The 12,504-nt window shown below is 36.5% G+C and overlaps 2 protein-coding genes across 4 annotated transcripts in view; one reads left to right on the forward strand and one right to left on the reverse strand.

The window, feature by feature from the left end:
• LOC310640979 (uncharacterized protein) overlaps positions 1 to 12,504 on the forward strand; it is a 237,158-nt gene that overhangs the window by 13,693 nt on the left and 210,961 nt on the right. The window lies entirely within an intron of this gene.
• TSC22D2 (TSC22 domain family member 2) overlaps positions 1 to 12,504 on the reverse strand; it is a 33,928-nt gene that overhangs the window by 7,545 nt on the left and 13,879 nt on the right. The window contains exons 2-3 of one of the 3 annotated variants that reach the window (XR_014492739.1): positions 8,137 to 8,208; positions 6,139 to 6,225 (exon numbers count right to left, since the gene is read on the reverse strand). The exons of 1 other annotated variant lie outside the window; for it this stretch is intronic. Coding sequence is in view for 1 of the 2 variants with exons in the window: in XM_083364566.1 (XP_083220692.1) it covers positions 8,137 to 8,208 (72 nt within the window). In the remaining variant the exon portion in view is untranslated. The remainder of the gene's footprint in view (positions 1 to 6,138; positions 6,226 to 8,136; positions 8,209 to 12,504) is intronic. One more of the 3 variants, XM_083364566.1, reaches the window with a different exon arrangement.

Below are 12,504 nucleotides of genomic sequence, written 5' to 3' on the forward strand. Positions count from 1 at the left end.
TCATCAAACTATTGAAGATGCCTGGTTATACATTGCCACGACAAACCAAGCCAGAGATGCAGAGGAGGTTATTATCTGATTGTAAAGGATTAGATTATTGAGGGTTTGGATGGGTCAAAATAAAATCAGAGTAGATCCTTGAGACACTACACTGCAGCATGTCACTACTAAATTTGATTCTAACACAGCTGGATAGGCTTTAGCTCTTGATAAGGTCACTCCTTCTTAAGGAGCAAGCCTGCAAGTGTTTGTGTGTGTGTGTGTGTGTGTGTGTGTGTGGTGTGTGTGTGTGTGTGTGTGTGTCTTCCTTCCTTCCTTCCTTCCTTCCTTCCTTCCTTCCTTCCTTCCTAAACTCACAGTTCCTGCTGGAACTGCAGATAAAAGGCATAGCCAAAGTCTCCTTTGCTTAATATTGGTTGATGTGCCAACTATTCCCCTTTATGAATCAGGAATCTTTTTCAACAGTGGTGTGTCTCTTAACCTCCAGGTTTAACCACTGCAAGGCATTCTATTGGGGACTTTCTTTGAAGACTTCTGAGAAATTAAAATTGGCTTGTAAAGCACTTGCCTTCTTCCTGGTCATGGAGAGTTGCTTTGAAATAACACCCGTTTTGTGATGCACACTGGTTATCAATAGCATTCAAACTGCTGGTGCTAATGTATAAAGCCCTACATGGCATGACTCTCGATTACCTTTGGAATCACATCCCCCGAAGTAGAATTTGCTTGTCCTACAGCTAAGGGATCTGGTGCCAGAAGACCCACCTTTTCTTTCAGCTGCCTGTTTATAGAGCAATTTGCCTCTTAAGATCAGATTCATGCTTTCCCTCTTGAATTTCAGAAAGTCATTTAAAGCAATCTTATTCTGTTGGTGTTTAGGAGGCCTGTCTGGTGTTGCAGATTTTTATACTAGTTTACACATATATTTAAAAATTGGTTGCTTGAAATGATTATTGTATACTCCAATCTCTCTCTCTCTCTCTCTCTCTCTCTCTCTCTCTCTCTCTCTCTCTCTCTCTCCATTTCTCATACAAGATCCTAGTATTGTTTTGAGGATATAAGGGAAGCCACTATATGTTAATCACTAGAATTTACAAAGGAAATGTGGAATTTAAATATAGCAACACACTGTATATGCGGACACACAAGAGGATATATTTTACAATATATTTCTATCATTTAGGAAAAGAGTAACTCAAATTCAAGACTAACTGGAACAGTAGTGAAATAACCCAAACATTTGTAAAGAGTGTGACAGAAACAAAGTGTGCTTTTTGTCTTCAAACAATCTCTCTATATTACAAGTAAATACTATTACAACTTAATGAATTGACTCATTTATTCCTAGCTCTGGCTTTCTAAAGTTGTACTACGACTACTAAACTTCATTAGGACATTTAACCCCCCCCCACCCCATTTACTCCAATTTATATGAACTTTTTTTGTTTGTTTCACTTTTCAACCATTGCTTAATGACATGATACATAATCTGAAGTTGGAGAAGCAGATTTTTTTTCATCTTTTTATTTCACAAATTTACCTATCTTCTCTCTATATACATACGTAAGATGTTTTTCAAACACCCATAGAAACAATCATGTTTCTGGACTGTTCCATGATTCTTTGAAACAACCAACTAAGTTCAATATTGGAATATTTAAGAATGAAATGGCAAAACACTACATCCAATAGCTTTATTAGGTAGATAACTGAACACATTACTTCTACATAGGGATGGATGGGTGGAGAGATGATAGATCTGTGCAAAGATTCAAAGGCGATTTAATGTATGATTTTAAATTATTTGGATAACATCTTTGATTCAAGGGCAGTTTGTAACTTTGAAGACTTCAGATTTAGTCTGAGCTGTCCCTTGCAGCTTTCCTTTCGTATGTAGATAAAGCAGAGGTTTGATTGGCTTTTTAGCACTAATATAAGTAGTTTGCTGTTGAGTTTTTCTCTCATTCATAATCTGTCTCTCTGACAATCTTTGAAGAAGTACTGTTCTGTCTGTGTCTCATTCTGATAGAATTTTAGAAAAATTTGCTGGGAGACACAGAAAGATATTTCTATTGAAAATCCTATTTCTTTTGTGAATCTCCCCCCCCACCCCCCAAATCCATATATTTTTTATCCTTCTTTGCCCTTAATACTCAAATTATTTGCTTGCACTACAGTATGATCCCCCACTGGTCTCAGTGTCTGGTACTTTCTATATTCCATTTCATTCTTCTCACTCCCATTAACCACAGCAGCAGCAGCAGTAATAACAGTTACATTTCTGCCACTTGTTGCACTCTTTTGGTTGGATTAAGTGAACCAGAGATAATGTATTTCTTGGACATAAATGAGCATAATACAAAATTTTAATATTAGGTATGTGTTTGTGTGCACACAATATATGGTAACTTAATACTTTTTAATTTTTTTTAATAATTGCCCAAACAGCTCCTTACCAGAATTAATAACCTAGCCGAGCCAGAAAAACTGCAGGTAAGAGTGACAGAACACTTTAGAAAGACCTTTCATTTTTATTCTAGTTTTTAACTTTTTAATTTTTATATTGCACTATGATACTTTCTGCACTTATACAGAATGACTTCTTTATAGGTATTGGATCACAGTTTTGGACACCATGACTTATCTTTCAGGACAGTCTATGTTACAACATTGTTTTTTTTAAAAAAATATAAAATTGGAGAGTGAAGTACTATACAAATTTCTTTACTTCCAAGAGGAAAGATATAATATTTCTGCACTGATGGCAACTGAAGGCTACATTATTTTCCCTTTTTCATTCCCACTGTTTTTACCCTAAAAAAATAATAATCAGAGAAAGTCTTTTTATAGATAGCTATGGTGAAATGCTTGACCATATTGGGCTGATACTTTGCAAACCATATCTACCATTGTCAGACTATTTTTTGCCAAAATTAAGTAGGTAATGAAATTTATAGTAATTTTATAGTTAAATGTTTTATTAAACTGAACATCAAACCTTTTAAATCAAATATTAAATTCACTTATTATTGACTCATACATCCTTGGGCACTATCTAATAATCATCCATCTATTCAGTGAAATGGGAAAATAGATGAACAAAAAAAGTTTAAAACAAAAAATAGTCTGAATAAATATATCAGTGGTAAATAGCAAAGGTTTAACATGGTAAAATGATGTAAGGCATTAACCGTTGAAAAACTTTCTTTGAAAGGGACATTTTACAGTCTTATTTTTAGAATTGTTACTACCAATAAAACATTTGTATTACTAAGTGAACATATCTGAAACATGCTGGTGCACACATTCTAGAACAGGCATGTCAAGCTGTCGGCCCGCGGGCCGGATGCATCAGGCCGAAACTGCGCCCACCCCATTGCTGGCAATGGGAAAAAGTTGTGATATGTCGCATGACATCACATGACGTTGCGAGTTTGACATGCCTGTTCTAGAACATCTATTAAATACTACATTCTAATTTGGAGAATTTCAGAATGTAAAGTGGTTCAGTAAGAACAAATCAGATCAGATCATTTCCAAATACAAACTGAATGAAATGCTGAGTCGTACAGAGACTGGAAATGGCCACTAGTTCAGAATTCTAGAGGCAGCATTTTCAACATACAATAACTAATCACAAAGCAGAGAGCTATGACTAAATAGAATTGTCAGTACTAATGGGCAGAATTTACTTCCCATTTTCTTGCATCTATCGCAAAGTCAGAATATACTAGGCCAAGCAGCAGTTTGATTGCTCCCTGGTGTGTCCTTTTAAAAGCTACTCCACAATCTCTTACTCTGAATAATTAAAGTAGTAAAAAGCTCCTGAGGTTACTGCACCTAGCAACAAGTGTTCAAGTTATAAGAAAAAACATGGTGTCTTCCCAAAGGAAGCGTCAACCTGGCCATGGTGTTTAAGTCTTAAAACAATAATGTAAAATATATAAGACAGAAAGCTTTCTTCAAATGCCTAGCTCATACTGCCCAAGGGCCCAGGAACAAATATTTAGAGATGGCCTAACCCAGGAGTATAGCTATCTGTCAAAATCATATGCAGTTACAGTCACAATGTGATCAGCAACTGATTTCACCAGCTGGTCATCTCCAATATGGTAAGTGACAGCATATTCACATTGTAGATATGTAACCCGAATAAAATCATTATTTTCAGATGAGTCCACAAATTCACTTATTATGCTAGTGTGTCACGGCATCAAAAATTTTGAGAACCTCTGCACTGCAATATAACCTAATCTGACTCTATTCACATTTCCCTCTTGTCCATGGATACTACTAAACTGTCTATATAAGTATTACTTCTAATCAGAATTTCAAAGGAAAAAAGGCTAATATTAAATTAAAAGCAATTTTTATATTCCTTAGGATTGCTTTAATATGAAGCATCTGGATAGACCAGGGGTGTCAAACTCAATTTCATTGAGGGCCGCATCAGCATTGCGGTTGCCCTCGGGGTGTGTGTGGGTATGGCCAGGGTGGGCGTGGCTAGAGTGCATATGGCCTACTGGGTGGGCATGGCCAGCTCTACATCGTTCGCATCAAGGGTGCCTATGGGGGCCTGGGCAGGAGAGGGACAGATCTGAGGATCTCTGGCAGAAGGAGGGTCTCTGGGCCAGGGCCAAGGCAGTGGGGGCTGTTCCCTCACTGTTTCCAGGATGGCTTTGCGGGCCACATGAAACCACTTTGCGGGCCGGATCCGGCTCCGGGCCTTGTGTTTGACATGTCTGGGATAGACACTTGTGAATCAATGCTACTTAGATAAAACATTTTGGGACTAGAGGTGAGGTGGGCTCCCATTCTGCTGGTTTTCTGGAAGAATGTCAAGGCCTGGCTTTGGCAACTGGCATGAGGATCAAGAGTGATATGTTGATAAATGAAAACAAATAAAAAAAAGAGTGGCATGCAACCCTTGGGATAGTTGGTGGCATGAGGACACCCCTCCACTTTTTTAACTTTTTAAACTTATTTTTACTCATGTTTTAATCTATATCTCTATTGTATGGCTGTATGGCTTTTAGAGAGAGTCAGGATCCAATCTGGGTTGGTCACCAGGACCAGAAGTTTAATCTTCCGAGATTTTGGACTTGTGCTGGAGCTCATCCTCAGGGAAGTTCTCTCCCACTAGAATGTGTCCCTTAAATGAGATAGGTGGGGCATACATTTGATAAAAAATGATAAATAAAAAGACCACAGAATTCTGAGTTATGAATACATCCACTGCATTACAATGAATGAGGATTCAGAGTTTGCTTCCACTGTCATTCAGTGTAATTCAATTGCATTCCCTCAGAAATTGTTTGGTTGAAACTCTTCTCCTAAAGCTCCATGATTAGGAGATTCCTAAACTTCCAAAGTAAAGTTGAAGGGACACAGAGGTGTACCAGTGATGGGAAAGGAAAAGTTGCTCTTTCTTCATTCCACCAATGCCTTTATGGACTGAAGGAGTCTTATCAGTTCACAAAATTACAACATTTGCACTAAAAAGCCATAAATTACAAAATAGTATGAACAGAAATGTCTGAAAAAATGAGCATTTAATAAGTAGATTATAGTCTATGATCGATTTTTCCCCTTTAACTGTCACATTCATGTTTTCTATGTTTATCAATTTCAGATTAAAGAAACCTGATTCATACCTTAGCATATAATATGCAAAGCAATAAAAATATCATATATTGTACATAGCAATACATAATGCCCACCTCCCATGTGAAAGAGGAAAAAAATCTGCCATGAATAGCATTTATTAAAAAAGACTATGAATTTTGTCATGAAATCCAAGGCTTTCCTGAGTTCTTGATAGCTTTTAAGGTAATTTGAGATACTAATGTTGCCTCAGTGGAGCAAGACAAGACCTCCACAAGTTTTGAAACAACAACCTGCTACTGAGCATAAGTATGAATCTATCTTCAACCAGTTCCACCTATTCCAACATAATCACAGAATTGGAAGAGATACTTAGACCAACTCCCTACTCAGTGCAAAATTTGCTAAATTATTTTAGACAGATCTCTAACAAACAGTTTATTCCATAGTTCGACCACACTGTCCTCTTTTGCAGGCTATATATATCCAGTGCCTTTAATAGTTCCTCTTAGAACTTAGTTTCAATTGCCTTACCATCTTGGTAGCTCTTCTCTGAACTCAGTTTATTCTTTCCTTACGGAGACATTTGCTTCCCTCCAGTCTTCTGAGTTCTTGCTAGATCTTCAGGAGTTCACAACAATTATTCAGAGTTAATGTAATCACCGCAACATGTAACTCATCTAGTCTTTGATATTTGAGTTCATTTAAAGTGGCTAGTGTTCTTTTACCCTCATCTTGCCTAGCTTGTGCTGCAGCTTCCTCCTTGCATTAGTGGCACAAAAGTGGTCAAGAAAGGCTTTATTTCCTTTCAGAGAAAAAGCATTGAAAATAATTATGATATTCTGCATTCTCATCTACTACTATTCCATCCCTTCTTCCCCACAACAATTCCACATCTCTTTCTTCCCCATAATAATTCTACATTCTATTTGTTTTTCTTTTTGTTTCTGACATACTCAAGAAGGCTCTTTTTCACTCTTTGGACATTTCTGACCTCAGCACCTCCCAAGTTTTAATCTTTCTGATACCATCTTTAGAATCCTCCTTTATCCTTCTTTGATTACATGTTCTTCTTCCAATCTCCTATTATACTATTTTTTTAGTTTAACACACTAACAATGTCTTTTTTTTCTATTTGTGGTGGTTGTTGTTAGCTGCGGTCGTGTCCGACCCATCACGACCCCATGGACAACATTCCTCCAGGCCTTCCTGTCGTCTCTATTTGTGGTAGAATACCAGAAATTGAATCAAGCTTCTATCAGTCATGTCCACTTTGGTTCAAATTTGCAATAAGTGAAACTGATAGGTAGCAATGATATTAGGAAATTTCATTTTGCTTGCAAAACTGAACCAGTGAGATGAGTCCTTCGGGAATAGGGCGGTATATAAATTCAACAAATAAATAAATAAATAAATAAATAAATAAATAAATAAATAAATAAATAATACTAGATACCTCTTTGACCCCTATATTGCTCATTGTCTTCATGCAGCTAGTAGATTTGAGACTCAAGACCCAAAACCACAGAATTATCTTTTTCTCCTTAATCTTATGGCGTGTTGAAACCCCCAAACGTTGAAATAAGCTATTTAAGAGTACTGCAGGATTTCAATTTCAATACTGAAAACAATGGCTTTGTAAGCTGTTTTGTTATTACTTTTGTTATAACTCTATCAGTTATTCAAATTATTGGGATTTTAAATACTGAATTTTTTAACCTAAAATGTGTTCTTTAAAATGTTGAAATCAGCAAGCACGTGAATTGAGCAAGCTTTAAGAAAAGCCATTCAGTTTTCTTTGCTTCAATACCACAAATGCAAACAATGATGCTTAATATTCAATTAGCAGTAGAAAATATAAAACAGACAAGAACACCATAAGCCTGAAAAGCCAAGATTCCAATCTTTTAATATTGGAATCTACTAATAGTGTGAGAAAGCGAATTGCAGCTGTTGAATTAGTAACACAACTCTGACAAGTGATATCCTCAAAGTTGAATTAGTTGCAGTTTCTCGCCAATTGCCTGGTTGTAATTGAATGATCTTTTAATGCTTTTATTTATCAATGAGTCAATTTGTAGATTCATGTATAATTGTTATTTTGTCCAATCAATATGGATCTCATATTTACTGTTTTTAACTCTGAAATTTAAAATATTTTGATTTTTTTCTTAAAAAAACCTCCATTAGTCAGGCAATTATTACTGATAGTTTTCAAAAATTTGAACTGTTGGTAGCTACAACCGATAGAAGTTCTTATTCTAATATCAGTGAACATCTAATTTAAAAATACTCTTCTCCCAGAAAAAGCTTGATATATATGAAATGGAGCAAGATTTCACACGGCCCAGAAGAGAACGGCTATGTAACTGAGAAATTTTGGGATACTTTAGTTTCCTACTTGGCAAATAAACAAGGAAAAGGAAGAAGATACTAAAATGAAGATATTACTTGATGACGAGAAACCTGCACAATGCAAAGCTCTTCATGCATACTTAAGCATGTATGCTTTCCATACTTAAATATTCATACCTATCCCAGAGGTTCTTTGATTCCTGTAACTTGTTCGAATGAAACACTTGGTAGAAAGTAGTTGAAGGATTCCTATGAGAGCCAGGAAATGAAACAAGATTGAAAATGAACAATCTGTTTTGAGTAAAATAATGTGTTCTAGGTTTAAACATTTAGATAAGCTAGTTTCACAGTTTAGCAGATATATAATAGATAATAGAGAAACAGAGTGCGTGCACAAAATATACTTCTTAGAGAATCTTTTTCCTGATGTCATTTTTAAAATGTGTCAATCAAATGCATCTAGGATGCTTATAAGCAGAATACAATGATAGTTTTTACGATTCACCTATCCCTGATATTTACATGGCACTATCTTCTAAATGGAGTGTTGTCTTTTATCACCATGCACTGATAATATGAGTCTCAAAGACAGATCATGCTATAGAAATGTGAACAAGGTAGTTTCCACAACTTCTAAACAATGAATCTGAAGACACACAGAGGAATGGGAATCCAAACGTAAAATGTTATGCCATTAACCAGAACAGTTCATATTTGCCAAGCAAGTTATTCATGTGTGATTACCTGGAATAAAACCACACCCACATTTCCCAATAAGTAATTTTCTCAAATTAGCAAGCTCAGGCTTAAAAGTCTAAAAAAAAGTTCTAAACTGTGATCATTCAACCAACTGATGATATGTGAGCAAAAATGAGATAGCACAGAAAAAGACTGACAACCTCCATGCTTCTAAACTCCCTTTACCTGAAGATAAAGATGACAGGCATGCATCCTTCACAGAACTTTGATCACAAAAACAGGAGAACACTACTTTAGAAAGGCAAGAATTAATTTCATATGCATTTCAGCTTGCAGAATGATGGGTTTAAATGGAGTGCCAAAATCTGAAATAATTTTCAAATAGATAGCAAAAATGTTTCATCAGTAACTCTCATAATATCTGTACTTAATGAGCCATGACAAGGAACTCTTTTCTTAACCATTTACTATCCCATAAGAGAAATCTATATTTTCAGCTGCAAGCTGAAGAAACAGAAACCTTAGCTTAAAAAATATCCTACCTTGCTTCTGAAAAATCACACAGAGAAAATAACTATTTTTCAATAGACAAATTTTCAGTGGGCTGATATATTAAATTACTGATTAAAAATCACATTACATTGCAAAAAAATGCCACACTAAGTCTTGAATTTTCATAATTTTCCTTTGATCAGATGATTCTCCATTTTCAATTCCCGCAGCCTCTGGAATTATTGACAAGCCATGGTTTGTGGAAAAAGAAAATTTCTGACTATAAATTTTGAAACAAATTTATTAATTTATTTCCATCATTACACTTTAGAATTTACATGCACTACATGTAAAATAGAAAGGAAGCAGGCACACAAAAACCTGCTGGGGCTTTTTCTTGTAATACTAAATCGTAATTTCATATTATATTTGAATGTTGACTTAATTGAATACCTAGCCATACCTAAGGAACTATTACATACAAAATTCAAGATAATTATCATACAAACCAAATACAAAATAGAAACTATTATAAGTTAAACCTTATCAATATATTCTGATAAAATCTTGGTTATGTAATATTAGATAAAGAGAAAACTAAATTTGATAAATTAAATAAAAATATTAAACCCAGAAAATAAATTAGGGCTAGTTACTTCAAAAGAGAATTATAGAATGACTTAGATCTGCAGTACTGTATAACTTAGCTGCACATAGCTAAAATTAACCAAGACACTAATCTTCTTAACAAGAAAACCTCACTGAGTAAATATAGTAAAATACTCATGGAACTAAAATAATTAATAAAAACTGTATAACATTATGATACATATTTTCTTACAGAGACACTGATTTTCTGAAAAAAAAAAGAATCTGAACATTTTGTATTTATGTAGTATTCTTACATTATATTCTGTGGGAAAGGGCAGATTTTAAAGTATTGTATAAATCTATTTTTTACATTTCCAAAACAAATTGGAATATTCAACTAAGAAATATTAGGTTTAGTTTAATATGAAGGCATAGAACATCATCTTTACTTTAGCATCTAAGATATTTGCACCTAAATGTGTTCTTTGGAATCATGATTTAAGCCGTTTAGATTCATCCACTATTGTTCATTATATTAACACCTACTGTATATTTATATAGTTTCATGAATCCATGCTAATAGTTTTATCAACAATTATTTAAAATAGATCAATACAATTCTGAAAAAAGATCTACTTCAAGTGGCTAACTTTTTGAATAGAATGTCTTGCAACTGAGAAGATAAACACCAAGGAACAGGATGGTAAAGTACAATAGATACAGGATACTTGAAAATAAAGTTAATATTCCACTAGCACAGTAAAAAGTTATTACTTCAAGGATATGAAGATTTTTTTCTTAGACAAAAATGTCCAACTACTATGAACAGAAAGAAGTTTATTCAAGCAATATTTGTTCACTCTTTTAACTCACAAAATGTATCTTCAATGTAGGAAACATGGAGATGCTCAGAATGGATGACTCAATTACCCATAATCTCTCCAAGGGCCATTGTAAAGTTCTGTTACACTCAAACAAGGGGTATTTCCCCAATTTGGGACAATTCTGTTCCCATCAGTTCAATACTGTTCCAGAGGGATATTTGTGAAAAAGGCAAGTGTCCGTACATTAACTTTTATCTATCTAATCAATTATAGTAAATTTGTTACTATTTTTAAAATACATGGCATATAATTACACAGAAAGATTTAGGCACCCCTCCTGAAGAAGGCATAAAGAATGACTCTGAAAGACAGTGGAAAATATGTTACCAAGGCAATGATCAGACAATCATGGCCCATTCCATGACATAAACATAAGAAACTCATCAAACAGACCATTTCCTAATTCACATGAAGATAAAAGTGTGAGAAGAGGGAAGCAGATTCACACTTGCAAGATTCTACAGTATTACTATGGCTATTCTAATAAAAGTAGTTTTAGACCTATATGGCATTGGTTTCCTAGTTTGGTCTACCCGACTGGGCTGGGATCAATCTTGAGTCTCTTATTCTTTCTAGGGAGGCAATAGATCTCAGTATTATTCCTGGAGATAGTTTCCAATTCTTAAGGTACACCACTATCAGCCAGGCACCACACTGCAGCATTGTTGGAACATCAGCTGTAAGTGGATATACAAATAACCAATTTGCAAGATGCCATGATGCAGCTAACACAACATTTGGACAGAATTTACCTCAACCTGCAGCAGCCTGCAGCACAACCAATATTTCTGCATTCTCATGAGAACTTGCCAGAAAAATTTAGAGGAGATCAGGATTGATTCCTGACTTTCCCAACTCAAATATGAACTATTTATCGCAGGCAACACAGCAGAGTTGCTCAAAAATTGTACCAAGATCATTTCTGTGCTGAATTTATAATAAGTAACAACTAGAGCTGGAAAGGGAGCATATACATGGACCACAGACATGCAGGTAAGAGCAGGCTAGAGTTTGGTGTGGCTTTCTACAGACTTTCTGCTGTCTCCCTGATCTTCAGAGAAACTTGACTTGAAGTTTATTGGCCCCTTTCCAGCTAAACTTGTGACCATTGATGTGTTAGCCTCAATGAAGATTCTGTTTTCCATCAGTCTTCGATTATGAGAGAGGCACCCACCCACCCTATGCATACCTATTAGGATGACTCCAGCTTCTCTCATAGATGGTAGATCAGACATGTCAGACACAAGGTCCGGGGGCCAGATGCAGCCCACAAAGTGGTTTCATGTGGCCCGCGAACCCATCCTGGAAACAGTGAGGGAATGGCCCCCACTGCCTTGGCCCTGGTCCAGGCCGGCCGGCCGGGAGCCAATGTATAATTTCGTGGTGGCCATCTATGCTGAAACGCCTTCAGTCTTAGCTCCACAAGGCTGTCTGGAAACAGCGAGGGACCAGCCCCTGGTGTGTCAGCCCCACCCACTGGGCACGCACTGGGGAGGTATCACCCTCTGTGAGGAATGAAGAAATGCACCATTGCCTGGAAGTGGCCCTGCCTACTTCGGGCAGGCTAGGGGCTGGGCAGCATTGCGCTTCATGCCACCAGGCTCAGCCTCTCAGCACTGTGAGGAGAGCACCCCACTGCCTGCCAAAACTTGGCAGGCTGGGAGCTGGGCAGCACTGCACAGGTAATATTGACTCTCACGCTGCTCATGGCATCCCCTCTCCCAGAGCCCACCAAGCCGGATATGTGAAGTAGGCGAGGGCCATGTGCTGGCCACTTCCAGATGATAGTTGCCCTCGTACCCATCATGAGCAACCTGGCTAAGGAGAGCAAGCACAGCAGCAGCAGCCTTGAGGAGGAGGTAAGTGCAACTGAGCGCCC

Source organism: Vipera ursinii (genome assembly GCF_947247035.1).
Source record: "Vipera ursinii genome assembly, chromosome: 5".
Lineage (NCBI taxonomy): Eukaryota > Metazoa > Chordata > Lepidosauria > Squamata > Viperidae > Vipera > Vipera ursinii.